General features: G+C 40.5%; 1 protein-coding gene across 1 annotated transcript in view; it reads right to left on the bottom strand.

The window, feature by feature from the left end:
- Window positions 1–448: 448 nt before the first annotated feature.
- GABRR3 (gamma-aminobutyric acid type A receptor subunit rho3) overlaps window positions 449–15,369 on the bottom strand; it is a 725,962-nt gene continuing 711,041 nt past the window's right edge. The window contains exons 12-14 of the mRNA XM_057697588.1: window positions 12,634–12,786; window positions 5,931–6,127; window positions 449–751 (exon numbers count right to left, since the gene is read on the bottom strand). Coding sequence (XP_057553571.1) covers window positions 449–751; window positions 5,931–6,127; window positions 12,634–12,786 — 653 coding nt within the window. The remainder of the gene's footprint in view (window positions 752–5,930; window positions 6,128–12,633; window positions 12,787–15,369) is intronic.

Genomic DNA, 15,369 nt, shown 5'->3' with positions numbered 1-15,369 from the left:
ATGGTGCTGCCTTGATGCTGATATTCTTCCTTAGAAGGGTTCAGCACTGTTAGGTAATCTGGCAGTTGGCTAGCACTAGGGAACAGACTCTTCTTGAATTATTGTCATAGTCCAGATTTATTCCTCAGTTAAATGCAGAAAATTTACATTTAGAAAGCAAGGAGACTCCAGTTGAAGCAGTTACAAAGCCCTTCCCTAGGGAAAGTGTTTTTCCATTCTATGCATGCCTGTGACTCTTACTGATGGAGCCAAATTCTCCTAAGACCTTAAACTTTTCCCTAGATGTAAATCAGTTAACTTTCAAATCTTCCTTAGGCCAGAAGAGGTGACTGGCTGACTTCAGTTTAAGCTGATACCATCCAACTTATAGTTTAGAGTTGGTGATTTCTGTTGTTGTTTTTAGCATAATCTGACTCCAGAACAAATTTTATCAATTGGGGTTTCCTCTTCATACATAAATACTCCAGTAAAACAAATTAAATGTAATGTACACAATGGGAAATAAAATCCTTGAATAGGTGTCAATGACACGGTTGTTCCCCAGAATGATTCTACCAACCTGCCCTCCTAGCGATTTTCTTCTCTTTATCCGAGGTGAATCTGTGCTGAGGCTGCCTGTGCATCTTCCCTGCATGGAGTCCTCTTCTGAGTGTAGAGAAAAGGAAGTCTGGTCCACGTCACTGTTACTTTCATGGTAACAACCATCAAAGGCCATGGCTTGAGCTGCATCAATACTGTACATTTCAGAAATCTGACAAAAAAGGCTTTTGTTATTAAGTCATGAATATGGTTTTAGGAATAGGAATTATAGTAAAAATCTAAACAATCAGATTTTTAAAAGTTTCAATAAATACTAAGACTTTTTCTTATTTTAAAGAATAGAACTCTGGTTTTGCTTTTGGTGTCTGATTAAAAGTCATTTTCATAATAAATGGAAAACATCTTAGACATCCATTTTTAATAGGGAGTGAGAGAGATATTTGAGCATTATACAAATAAATGTATCACAAGTATAATTGTGAATTTTTTCTAATTTAGTCCTCGCCTGATAGACTGTTACACTCAGTGTTTGTTTCCACAAAAGGGACCGTTGTTTCCAGCTTTCCTCTTAGAGAAGTATGAATTGTTTGCCCTAAGTTTGTGAGTTGAAATTGAATACGACTTATCAGAAGAGCAATATAAGCCAACTGGACTTGTTTTTCAATGTATTTTTCCTCTTTAGAGAAAACATAGCAATATGCTAATCAGTGGTTTGTCTTGTTTTGTTTTGTTGTTGTTGTTTTTGTTTGTTTCTTGTCCCGAAACAGAACAATATCATCTGGTGATCCATTTATGCTTGAATTTGGGGTGGAGATAGGGAATGATTTTAGCTGCTCTTTTAAAATGAAAATTGACCAAGCTTTCCCACTTTGCCCAAAAGTACCTATAAATGATACTAACATAGCTCAATTAAACAACTTGAAATTGGCTTATATTTTTGAAGGAGTGAGTTATCAGCGCTTTCTGGTTTTGTTGCCTGACTGAATGTAAACTACCATTTTTCTTTAAGGTTTTGCTCTGAGGGAGATAGTGGTTCTCCCTGGTACAAAGCTGTGTCTAGGAAGCAGCTGTTACTGATTACTTTCTGGGAAAACAAAATGCCTTCTTGATCTTTAGGGACGTTAAAAAATGAACAAATATGGACAAGGCTACTATTGGATGAAAGTATTCAGAATTCAAATTGGATGCTGCCGAGTAAATTCTGCCAAAACATGTATTTGGTTCATACTGACTCAAAAACTTAGTATTTTACTGAATTCAAGAGACATAGTGACTATTTCGTGCAGTCAGTAAACTAACCAGGGACCTACACTCAAATTATGTTGTCCCTTTTTGTTTTACTTGTAGAAACTTTCCATAGTAAAATGAAAATGGGTAAAATAAATGTGAAATGACATCAAGACTGAATTACTGACTAGTAGCCAATATTAACATTAATAACATATTCAATTCTGGACCTGAGGGTAGAATGGCTATGTACAGTCTCCTTGGTGGTTTTTATATTATTATTATTAGGCCGTGCCACGCGGCATGCGGGATCTCAGTTCTCTGACCAGGGATCAAACCCATGCCGCCTGCACTGGGAGCATAGAGTCTTAACCACTGGGCAACCAGGGACGTCCCTCCTGGGTGGTTTTGCTAGCCACTCAGAACACTGCTGAGTCATCCCACTGGACATCCACATTTTTATCTTAATAAAAATGCCATTAGAATGTTAAAAAAGACAATCTTCTTTGAAAAACAAGGGTACCATTTTTTCTCTATTGTGATAATTTAGATCTATAAAATTGATTAAATTTTGCAGTGCACAATGTATCATTAGGCTGCTAACTTCCACAAGTTTGTAAGTTGGTTGTTCCAATAGAAACAGTTTTACAACTGGTCTTTAATTTTTCACTCCAGCTTATAAATAAGTACACAGCTAAGGCATACTATATCTAAAGTATAGATTTGACTGTTTTAGACTAAGTCCTAGAATTAGGAAAACATTGGGATGAAGGAATAAGAAAGAAAATAGCTTCCTTCCTCCTTTCTGGGCAAAGGGTAATGCTAGGGACAAATTTTCCACGGCCCTTGCTATTCTCCCAGCTCTTGGTATCTGGGGGGGGTTGGGATACATGTGCGATGGTGGTGATGATGGTGGAGGTAGGAAATGAACTTTGCTTAACTTCATGATTTCATGGGGAGGAACTCCACAGCCTAAAAATATTCCTGGTCTTTCTTATCATCCCTCAATCACTCCACCCTGGGGGTTTGGAGGAAGGAACTGGCATGTGTTGCTTTAGTCCCTTTGGAGTCACTGCTTTGGTGTCCAGGTTTGTTCTCTGAAATGAGGTAAAGAAGACTGTCCTTACAGGGGAATCCTGAATTGTCTAGCTTTGCCAGTGACCAAGAGAGAAAGTACATTGTGTACAGCGATGAAATATTAGTGGGACCCCCTGCTCACAGATCTAAGGCCCTTTCTCCAAACTGCTTTACCAATAACAAAGGTAACATTATCACATCCATCTGTCTGGCTCCTACATCTTTCTCTCTCTCAGACTGGTTTCTGAACTCAAGTGTAGAGGGGAGAGGTATCATTGATTAGCCCCCAAACCTACAGACAGCTCTTTCTTCCCTGCATTTCACCAGAGCATCCCACCCCTTTAAAGATCTCTCATCTCAAACAGCCTGTTCCCACTATCCCTATCAGAACTGCTACTCCTTCAGAGCATCTGCTCTGGGCACTAATCACAATAAGAACTTCACATTTGTGTAGCGCTTTATAGTTTGTAAAAATGTCAAATTCATTATTATAACATTTGATCTTCACAACAGCCCTGTGAAGTAACAGGGAAGAAATCCCAACATTTTGCAAATGCAGAATGAGTTTTAGGAGACAGCCCAGGATACAGAGCTAGGATGTTAGGTTTGGCATCACTTCTGACTCCAAATCTGTGCTCCTTCATTTGTCCCACAAATATATGGCAAGTAGGGCATTTCTTTGAGATAACTGAAGGAGGATGCTTAGAATGGTGGTTTCCAGAGGGTAGGTGGGGGGAGTGGGGAAACGGGGAGTTGTTTAATGGGTACGGAGTTTCAGTTCTGCAAGGTGAACACTTTCTGGAGATTGGTTGTATGACAATGTGAATATTCTTCATACTATCGAACTGTACACGTAAAAACAATTAAGATGGCAAATTCTATGTGATATGTATCTTACTACAATTAAAAATAAAAAAAAACTTTAAAGTAAACAATGCTTATTAATGCAAAAGAATATCTTCTGTGGTACACAGAAGATTGTGTACAACCCGATCAAGTGAAAAAAAAAAAAATTCAGGTAGTGTGAGCACGTGTGCTTTGTGGTGGGGAGTCAAAGGACCAGACAGTGGTGGCCAAAGTTACAAAGTTACTGCCTCTTTCTTGGGTTAACCACTCCCTACATGAAAACAAAACAAAACAAAATAAAACAAGAACAAAATTCCTTTCCTCATCACACGTTTCTCTCTTTCACTTCACAGCTTATCTAATCATTGCTATTCACAGTTGGCAGTGGATGGGCAGCATCTGGGGCTTGTTAGAAATGCAGACTCAGCTCCCACCCCAGACCTACTGAATGAAAATCTCAACAAATCCCAGGTGACGCGTACATCTGATTACTGCATACTTGTCTAAAAGCTCCTGATTTTCTCACACCTGCATAGCAGTCACTGTGGGCTTGTATGTCCCAGAGACGCATACTTGCATGCTGTCAACAGAAGAAACTAAAGCATCTGCAATGAAGCAAAATCAGTTTCTTTGACTCAAAGGATATGAAATAAAAGACTGAAGTAACGTTACAGGAGATCCAAATTGCGATTGCAGCCTTGTTGGCTGTGGATCTTTTGGCAAATCACTTTACTTCACTAAAACTCTGCTGCTTCAGTTTAAAAATAGAGATAATAGGGCTTCCTAAGTGGCGCAGTGGTTAAGAATCCGCCTGCCAATGTAGGGGACATGGGTTCAATCCCTGCTCCAGGAAGATCCCACATGCCGCGGAGCAACGAAGCCCATGTGCCACAACTATTGAGCCTGCACTTTAGAGCCCGTGAGCCACAACTATTGAGCCCATGTGCTGCAACTACTGAGGCCCACGTGCCTAGAGCCCGTGCTCCACAACAAGAGAACCCTCGGCAATGAGGAGCCCACACACCACAATGAAGAGTAGCCCCCACTCACCGCAACTAAAAGAAAGCCCACGCACAGCAAAAAAGACCCAACACAGCCAATAAAATAAATAAATTTATATAAAAAAATAGAGATAATAACCTCTGCAAGGCCTACATCATGGAGCTGATATGAAGGTTCAGTTCGAGAAAAGGATATAAAACTGCTCTGAAAAGTATGAAATGCTCTCACTAAAAGTGTAAAAAATATTAAATAATGTTTTGGGTTTGTATAAATACTCATATAAGAATTTCTTAAACCAATGTGAATATATCATTAAAATTATGCATATATATACATACACACACACACACACACACATATATATATTGCAAACAAATTAATTTGATCAGTAAGGTTCCTGAAGTAAAATATCATATGTCAGTTCTCATAATAACAGGAAACTGGTGCCCCAATCCTTTATGAAATGAAGCGGGGAGAGATCACTCTATCCAGACTGATAAAGCAAAGTCATAAGAAGCCTGTGATAACATTTAGGGCCCAGAAGGCACCTTATTCCCAGCATACTGGGAAGAGAAGTACCCTCCTTTATGCTCTACCACTCTCTTGAATGACAAGGAAAGAAAAATAAATCCTAGCTCTTGGTGGAGAGCTATCATTTATTGATTGAGAGCACAGCCTTTGGAGTCAGGGAGCTCCAGAAGCAGATCCTGGTTCCTCTCAAGCTGTATGACACCTTAGTCAAGTTACTCCCCATCTGCTCCTTTTTTCACCTCTTTAAAATGAAGGTGATAAAGTACCGACCTCTGGGGGTTACTTTGAGAATTAAATCACACAATATGTTGGGTGGTTAGCACAAAGCCAATAAATAAGAAACACTCATTAAATGTTAGCTACTGTTATCACCACCATCATCACCATCATCATCTACTTGAAAGGATGGGATTGGTACATCAACCCCTTCCTTTCAAGGGTTAGAGTCAGTGGAAGGGAGCACACTGAGAAAAATTCCTCACACAGAAAATCTCCTGGCAAAGGTGAATGAGGATGCTGAGGAAACCAGCCAGCACAGAGCAGAAGGAATAAATTTCAATACTAAATTGTTATCAGCCCTTAAACTAGCATCTTGCCAAGGCACGTGGACTTCATACAAGGGTTGCAATGCTGTCAGAAGAGGGCACAGATGAGGACAGTCTTTTTTATATTCCATAAAGGATCCAATAGTCAAAGCAAGGCAGTACCTTTCCTGTCTTCTTGAATTGTTTCCGCTCTCTCACTGTGGTGAGGTAGTTCACGGCTGCGTGCTCAACGACTGACAGGAAGACAAAGAGGGAGCTGACCCACAGGTACACGTCCACGGCTTTGATGTAGGACACTTGGGGCGTGGCGGCACTCACCCCGGAGAGGATCATGGACATGGTCAGCACTGTGGTGATCCCTGCTGTTTGAGAACAGTGGTGAGCTCGGTGACATAAGCCATCCGGCTCCAGGTGCTGCTGCTGGATGACACCAGGGGAGACATTTCCAGATCGATATCTGGTGATCAAAGGTGTGTGGGGGGGTGGAACCTCAGGATGTTAATCTAGTACACAGCTTGGACCTAAGCAAGAAACTCTCCTTGGATTTCTCTTCCCATATCTTTTTCTCACCCTCACCCACCGTCGTCCATGACGTTTCTCTCCCTCCAGTTAAAGTCTCCACAGAGCCAGACTTGTCTTAAGGGTCCACTGCTTCCCACCTTCAGTTGGGCCTCTTTTAACCATCCCAGGAAAGTAAAAATGTATACAATTTTAAAAAATTCTTCTGAGAAAGAAACTCTAAAACCATTTCCGTTACCCTTCCCCATCGTTTCACAACTTTTCTTAAGAAAGTGTCTTCACGTCAATCTTTAATCTCTGCTTTGTCAGGGAGGGATCGTTAGCAGCATTAAAGATTGCTTTCTCTGTATTTTGCTTTCACAGAGAACACGTACAGGCCATCGTTATTGCTATCACTTTGTCCCTGGGTACTGCAACAACGGCTCGACTGAGATTCAGGACGGAAGTGTGCAGGTGGAGGCTTGGTTCAGTAAGAATATATACCCAGCAGCTGCTAAATGCCCGTCGCGTTTTGCCCCTCTCTGCCCTTTCCCTTGTCTCCCATCACTCCCACCCCTTTCCTTCTCGTCCCTCTTCTCCCTTACCACTGCCTTCCCCTTCCCTTCCCTTTTCTTCTCCTCCCTTCCCTTCCGTAATCCCTGCCTTGGGCATCAGAGGCAATGAGATCAAAGTTCTAGGGGACAATGGTGAAAGAAGTGACTCTGAGAGTTCCTTAATAAAATTCCAGCCTTGGAGAGACTATGTTGTGCCCACACTCATTTCTCCGAGGGATACTGCAAGAATACTGCCTGGAGAGAAAGTACAGGATGGTAAATATTTGAAATGTACACTGGCTGGCTTGGTTTTATTTCTTAACTTCCCACCAGGGAGGTGCAAATGGAATCCTTAATGATTTTTATAAGTTGTGAGGACATTTTAATGTCAACATAGAGTCCCGAACAGCAGGAAGAGCAATGTGATTTACTCCTAAATGTACAGACACAGCATGTGGACAGCTTTCACCCACACATTTCTACCTTTTCAACAAATTCTGTAGTTCTGCAAGGTCCTCATCTGAGGAGAAACCCCTATCAAAGACAATGGCAGTGCTACAGAGCTATTCAATTTCAAATTAAGTTTTTCCTTTGGACGATTAAAACCCATGCAGTTTGGCAATTTGACACTCACCATAGGAGGGCCTGGAATCTCACCTTCACACTGATTTGAACTCCAGAATAAGCATTTACCATTAAATTCAGGACACTGACTCACTGAGTCTCAGGTTTCCCCAACAATGGTAATATCAACAATCTGCATATTGGTGGACGGTGTTTGCATTCCTTGCTGCATAAACATGTGAGACTTTTATTAATGGTATGGGTGTATGAGCAGCTGAAGCTGAGATTATTAAATAAAACTTTCTTACCTTGATTGAATATTTACCCACCACAAACCTAGGTAAATATTAGCCACACATTGCAGAAAAGAATCATGAGTGGAGAGTGGCTAATCAGCCTGAGTTTTGTCAGGAGCAGGATTGAAACCTTCCTGAGTGTAGAACCCATGTTTTTTTCATGCAAACCTGTGGCCTCTCATTGTGAAGCAATAAAGGAAATCTCTGTTTGTTTTTAAGATTATAAACCAATCTCTATATATGGAGCATCTAAGATACAAGATGCTGTAAACTTGAGTGTAGAATTATGTCAGGAAGCATGAAGCTACTTTGTGCTTTTCAAGAGGCTGAAAGTCTTATTCCTGTAAGGATTTCACTGGTAAAACTGTGAAAACTGTGAAAATCCTAAATGAACATTCCTATTTAGTAGCTTACCTCATTTGTTCAAAAATTTAAAAATGCTTTCTCTTACTGGTTTTCTAAGACATGGAAGATAGAACTTGAATTTTTTTCAATGAACTGTAACGGGGCATCATGGACAAAATAAGAGTTTAGAAAAACGCACAAATACATGCTTTTGTCATGTATTTTATTTTATTTTATTTTTTTGGCACACGGGCTTAGTTGCTCCAAGGCATGTGGGATCTTCCTGGAGCAGGGATCGAACCTGTGTCCCCTGCATTGGCAGGTGGATTCTTAACCACTGCGCCACCTAGGAAGCCCCTTGTCATGTATTTTAAATTGATGATTGTTGGGTCAATAAAGGGGAATCGCATTATCTGTATTTGCCAGACAGCAATAAACTAGCAGTCATTTTCTTTAGAAGGGTGCTTAGTCCAACAAATTTATGGTAACTTTATTTTTAAACTAGCAGTCTAGATTTTCCTGTTTAAAAGCAGCAAACAAACAAAAGAGAGAGAGAGACTAGGGATAAGGGATTGTTGAGTACAGGTAGTAAAGGACGAGAAACCTGATACATAAATTTCTAAAGCAATAGAACTTGGAGTGAGGAGTATTACAGCTACATTAACCACACTTACTATGTCTTGAGCCATCCCTTACAAATACATTAATCTTGACAAATCGTATTCCTTCCAAGCTCATTAAAGTTGACATTGCAGTAAAGGAGTTTTGAATTATATGAAGTGACCATTTAGTCAAAGAAAGATCCTCTGTTGGAATTAGAGAATTTTCTTTCCACCTACTGAAACTGCAATGCATATTTAGGAAAGAGTTAAGAGACAGTATTTAGTCTGGCCCCTGGACTCAACTTCCCTGAGCCTAGCAGTTTCACCCACCATATTAATTCTTAAGGACACATATGAGATCCAAAAAGCCCTTCAGTTAGGGGAGAATTATCTATCTTTGTGTTTCATTGGCTATTTTTTACCATATATGATGGAGAGTTTCATTGACCCATGTGAGAGCAGTAGAGCCTGCAGGCATCACTTAGAACTACTGAGTCAGTTCTCCCCTTCAGTAGCTGTGCTGTGGGGAGCTCTTTTGAAGGGAAAGGTGCCCACATTCTTCTTTAAATAACTAAAAGCATTCTCCCTGTAGGCCTAGGCAGAAAGAGATATGAGGGAGACATGAGGGAAAGGAGGATAGGCTGGATACCCCAATATAGCTCTATGGCAGGAAAGTACCAACCATTATCCCACAAAGGTGGTGGCAGAGTCCAACGCATGGAAGGTCTGGTTACTTCTTTAATGGTCAAATGAACAGCTCCTAAGTATTTACTTTTCCAAGTATAAGGCATATCATCTGTTAGACATTTTTCTTTATGAATGACTACCTGCCTGAAAGCTTTAACTGCCTTTCTCTGCCACGTCTATTTCCTGATAAATGACCCCATTATTTCATACATTGCACATGAATGGCATGCCCCACGCAGAGGGGCCAAATAGGAATGATGGAGGCAAGGAGAGAGGGAGGGAGATAGAAGGGAGAGGAGAACCATCCACGAGGGCTAAAACATCCTTGATCAGCTTGTAATAAATAGTCTCACTCTTTCTCCACAGCAAATCGAATGGAAACATAAAACGGTATTCTAACCCATCACACATTCCAGGTTATGATGGCTATTATCTCTTACGAGAAATGCCTAATCACAATCGATACTTTCGTGCTGTTCAGCCTCTATTGTTCTTTATCTGAAACACAGCAAACGTGGAAGGGTCTTAACCAGGAAATGATTCATCCTCAACCAGCAAATGAACCCAAATGTGGAAGCGTCTTAACAAGCAATAAATCATCATTGTTTTCAGTTAGTAACTAAAATACAGTGATTAAAAACATGGTGGGCTAAATACTGGAAGTTTAACTACTATGTGTTGAGCACAAAATATGTGCAGGGCACACCGTTAGTCACTGTCGGGACAGGAAAGAGGGCACTAATGATCCTTGTCCTTAAATAACTCATATTGTAATAGAGGAGACAAGATGAGCTACCAACCCATCCCATAGCTGAACATGAAACAGAGGAAGTAGCTACCTTAGGAGAGATACAAAGTGCTATACGGTCCAAAGATGGGAGAGACCATATCTGCCTGGAACCATCAAGAAAGGCTTATTTTAGGCAGAATGAGAGCCAGAACAAAGGTACAGAGGTGAGATAAACAGAGAGGCATAAGGGCCTGTCTGAGAATACTGAATATTCAAACTGGTTGAAGCTTATTAGGGCTAGTATGTTGGGGCAGGAGTATGGTTGAAAATTTAGCAAATAAAAACACAGAATACGCAGTTATATTTCAACTTCAGATAAACAATGAACAATGTTTTATTATCAGTATGTCCCATGCAATATTTAGGATATACTTATACTAAAACATTATTTGGTGCTACAATAATACTAAAACAAATTTAACTGAATGTCCTGTATTTTATCTGGCAGCCCTCAAGGGACACCTTGGATTCCAAGTGGCGTGTATTTACTCCAATAGCATTTGAGATGAGAGTATTGTGGTCACATTTGCGTTTTAGAGATATCACTTTGGTTGTAGGATTGAACTGGGGCAAGAAGAACAGCAGGTGAAATAAGCAATGACAAGGCCTCTGCGAGCCCAAATTGTGTCCTGTGCAAATTAGTAAGAGGGGCCCCTTCCTCTGGAGGATGTCACCCCAAACCATGTCCCATGGAGCTTAGGCTGGATTTCTGCTCCCTACTCCCCACTGGGTACACAGATAAATTAGGAATTGGGGATTAACAGATACGCACTACTATATATAAACAGCAAGGACCTACTATACAGCACAGGTTACTATATTTTATATCTTGCAATAACCCATAATGGGAAGGAATCTGAAATACTTTGCGATACACCTGAAACTGACACAACATTGTAAATCAACTACACTTCAATAAAAATAATAATAATAATAAAAAAAAAACAGAGGGCAAAGTATCTTTGAAAGAACTTGAGGGCAGTAGGAAGCAAAAGCCTGAGAGGATAGTAGTGTTCTAGGAATACTGCAGTTCTCTCTATTAAAAAGGAGAGGGACACCTCTGATCTGATATTATGTTACATAAATCTGCATAGCAATTTCCTCACCCTGAGGAATTAGATGTAGACGCAAGAAGCACAGAATTTAGGGGCGACTTAAAAGCATTTCAGTGTTTTCCATTCACCCCAATCTGCCCTGGAACCAGCTTTTATTGCTGTCATTTTCAAAGTATAAGAGCTGAGCAGTCAGCTTCAGGGATCCCATTGAAAATCATGTCCATAAACCTTTAGAGACTGAATGCCTTTCTCATTCTGTCTCGAGGGCTGGAAAGGGGCCTTTAGTCTCCTCTTTGGGTCTCCACTGTCCCACTGCTGTTCTGAGATCAGGGTCAGGCTGCTCTGATGTGAAGGAACCGCCACAGTGATTTAATTACTCATTCAGGTGGTATTTTTCCCCTTGAAGACATTCAAGCCTCAAATGCTTGTAAATTGAAGCTTTTAATAGGGGAAAGAGGTGAACAAATTATTAATGACAATTTATGTCTTTCAAATGATCTTTTGAAGTATGCATATAATTTGTGAACATTAACTTAGAAATCACCCTTTCTGGAATGAATTGTGTGATAATTACGATTGTGAACCACTTATAACAATCCTCTCTCCAGATAGAGCATTACAGGTGAAAGAACAAAATCAGCCAAAATGACACAGTTCTGCCCTGAACCAGCTTAAGAAGGCAAGTGGGATTGATTCTTGGGTTCCTATTGAGTAACATGTTATCTAAGTGCTTGGCTTGGCAAGTCCACTTTGTAAGGGCTCAGTAACTGCTAGGTTGCTGAGTAACTTAAGTAACTGCTAGGTGGGTCTGAAATGGCTCCCATAAATCTGTATGTGTGACAGTGGCATATAACATATCTGGATGGAGTAGACAACCATACGAGTTAATGAGGCCGGCAACGTTTTTCCACCTGAAATCTCTTGCCCACTAAAGTGTCACAATACCTAAAATTCCACTGCGGCTGATTCTGATTTTGGCATTTAGGTTATGCCCTAATTTCTAACTAGCGCTCATGTTTCCAATTCAAGCATCCCCCTCTCCAAGAAGCAATTTGTTAAGGTACCAACAGTATAGGGTGAATTCATTTGAATTGAAACGTTCTGTGATGTTAAGGGTGTGTCAGGCAAAGTGAAATGAACTTGGGCAGGGGATAGGGAGGTTTTCCTGAAAGGGAGAAGAGAGACATTTATAAAGGGAGGCTGTTTATGCTTCTGAATGTCACCCTCTCTCCTTTCTATCATCCAGCTTTGGTCAGTTAGTGCAGCCTTCATACCCAACATCTGGGTTCCCGAGGAAAGGGTCCAAATGCAATCTGCCTTCGTGGCTTTCAGGCCAAATGTAACCTGAGTGCACATCTGTAACCATCCCCACTAAACCACCACTCCCTTTCCCCCTCCACTTATCACCCTTTTTATTGACCTTCCTCGGCATTTCTCCCATAGTAGCATTTCACAAAGCTGAGGAAAGACTTACCCAAAGAAACTCTTGCAGGAACAGCTCTTCGGTCAATCCAAAATGAAACCCAGGAAAGCATTACCATCAACATAGCCGGGAAATAGGTTTGCAGCAGGAAGAAGAAAATATGCCTCCTTAGCACAAAGTTGATGCAAAGCCTGTTATACCAACCTATGAGGAAAAGCCAAAGGTTTCATCATAACAGGCTTCTTCGTGGAAACCCCACCCTTAGTGAAACAACCTGCTTCTTCAGACTCCAAGCTGTTACGGAACATGGAACTGAACACCCTCACCCTTGTTTGCCCAGCACTGGCACAGGACCTGGACCTGGCACGCCATCCAATGTTTGTTGAACTAACTGAACCACAGACTGTTTAATTATCTGACTCAAAGATTCTCCTTTAAATTTCATACCCGCTGTTCAGGGATGCATGGTAATTACATTTTGTGGGCTGGCCTTTAAAGACCTTTCTCCAAAACATATTGTGTTTGCAGTGTTTCTACAGGTGAAAAAGTCTTCAATACATGGCTAATGACTGATGCAATAGCCAATACACCATTTATTAGCCAAAACAAATAAAACATTTTATCTGAAGGAGAAGATTCACAGTAGCTCCTAGATCATTGGATTCCAGGTTAGGTCCCAGACAGCCAGGGATTCAGAAAGGAGCTGGGGGAGGGAGTATTTGTAAACCATTTTTATTGTCTCAAAGTTTCATGGGCACCATTAATTTATCTATGATAAATCTGCCAAAAAGTAACCAAATGATGTTTCTTTGCTTCTTGTTGGAATAGTACAAACTCATGTTGGTAATACTGATTAACTGGTGCTGCTCAAAAGTACCAGTCGTGGTCATATGCACACGCATTTTTGTTCAGGTTTCCCTTTTCACATTGGCTGCAAAGAAGTTTAAAGCCATACTTTTAGACCATCTATAGGACTTCTCTGAGTGCCATTCTCTAAAAACCACATATTAGATTCTATATGATAACTTACCCTTGTTTTATGTTTTTCTTTCTCACATTTCTAATTCATATCATCTTGCTTTATTTCACAATAACTGTGATGCCAATCTTATTAAATCATTTCTAAAGTAAGGCAGTGAATAATGAAATGAATAAAAACGAAAATATACCTTTTATAAATAAATGCTAAGATTAATTTTTCTATGATAAATGCAGCTTACTTTGAGACAAAATAGTTCAAATCACAGAGACTATAGGTTAAAAATAAAACAATCATAGATATTGCAAAGTTGGAGAATGCTTCTACTCCCTCAGTAGTAATTTCTTAGGTAACGCAAGAAATTTCTTTGATCAGGTAAATATTTAGGCACTTAGTCTAAGACATACATCTAATCAATCCACACTGAATTGGCAGACTATATACCTCGTATTCTATTCTTAATTAACTGCTGGTTACCCTTCTCTTTCCTACTTGTTCTGAGTTTCTTACCATCAGCTGATATGTTTCAGGAACACCAATTTCACTACCAAGTGTAATAAAAGATATACTACATAGTGCATTGTAAAGTCAAAATATACATTTTTAAGCTACTCGTTTTCTTGTATTACCCATGTTACAGCCCACTTCATTATGGTTTGCAATTGAGAGTTTTGATTATAGTTGTAGAGGAGAATAATAGCATCTCTGATGTTATAGCTTCATATAATTATTGTGAGATTAAAAGAGAAGGAAAGCTGTGAAAGTACTTCATAAAGAAAGACACATTAATGCATATGTTTTAAGTCTTGAAATATATTTAGGTAATGAGGTCCTTTCTTTACTCACAATTTTCTGAATAATTTTTTTTGGCAACCAAGCAGGAGAAGTGTTGCTCTGTCTTGTGGTTCCTCTGGGAAGGGGAGACTCGGGCCAGTTTTGTTGTTGAAGCTACAGCTAGGAAGAGCTGCCTTTACCAACCAGGAAAGGTGGTGCTGCTTTGGACAGATGTGGCGCGCTCGTTTCGGATAGTGTAATAAATAGAGTGCGACTCTATTTTTGATATTTGACTGCTAAGAGCTCTCTCGCCCCACTTCCCCTTCTGCTCCACTCCCGGGCAAGCTGGGAAGAACGCCAGGTGTTCCTTCTTTGACACTGGTGGGAAGATCAGCACATGCTAATACAGCCCCATGCAAGGAGCCCTCACCTGAGTCCCATTTTCTAACCTCAAGAACCCCAAGTCAGGTACCCCTTCCTGTTCTCCCAAGACATTTTCAGACCTGCTTGTGAACCTGCCCTGCTTTCTCTAGAAAATTGCATTATGTAAGTAATAAATTCCTTTATACCCTTTTGGCATGTGTGTGGCATCACAATGACACACTTGATTGATTGATTGATTGATTGATTCAGCTGCTATTTATTGAGCACCTATCACATGCCAGGCACATTTGAGGTGCTGGGGAAGAGATGGTAAACAGGGCAGATGGATCCCTGCACTCTTTCTAGTCAGGCACTCAGACAATAAAGCAGTCAAACAGAGATGTATTGCAGGAAGTGGTTAGTGCTGTGAAGACAAACACGCATGGGGAACGGTGAGGAGGGAGGTCTGTTCTAGATAGGATGGCTAGGAAAGCACTCTTTGAGGAGATGATATTTGAACAAAGCTCTGAGCAAAATGAGGAAGCTGGTCATGAAAAGGTCAGGGGAAAACATTCCAGGCAGAGAGAGAAAAGGCCAAAGCAGAAGCCCTGCAGATGGAACAATTCTTGTGTTTGAAGACAAGCCAGAAGTAGGGAGGGGGGCAGGTGTGG

This window comes from Hippopotamus amphibius, chromosome 10, assembly GCF_030028045.1.
Source record: "Hippopotamus amphibius kiboko isolate mHipAmp2 chromosome 10, mHipAmp2.hap2, whole genome shotgun sequence".
NCBI lineage: Eukaryota > Metazoa > Chordata > Mammalia > Artiodactyla > Hippopotamidae > Hippopotamus > Hippopotamus amphibius.
This window is presented reverse-complemented; position numbering and strand designations above follow the sequence as displayed.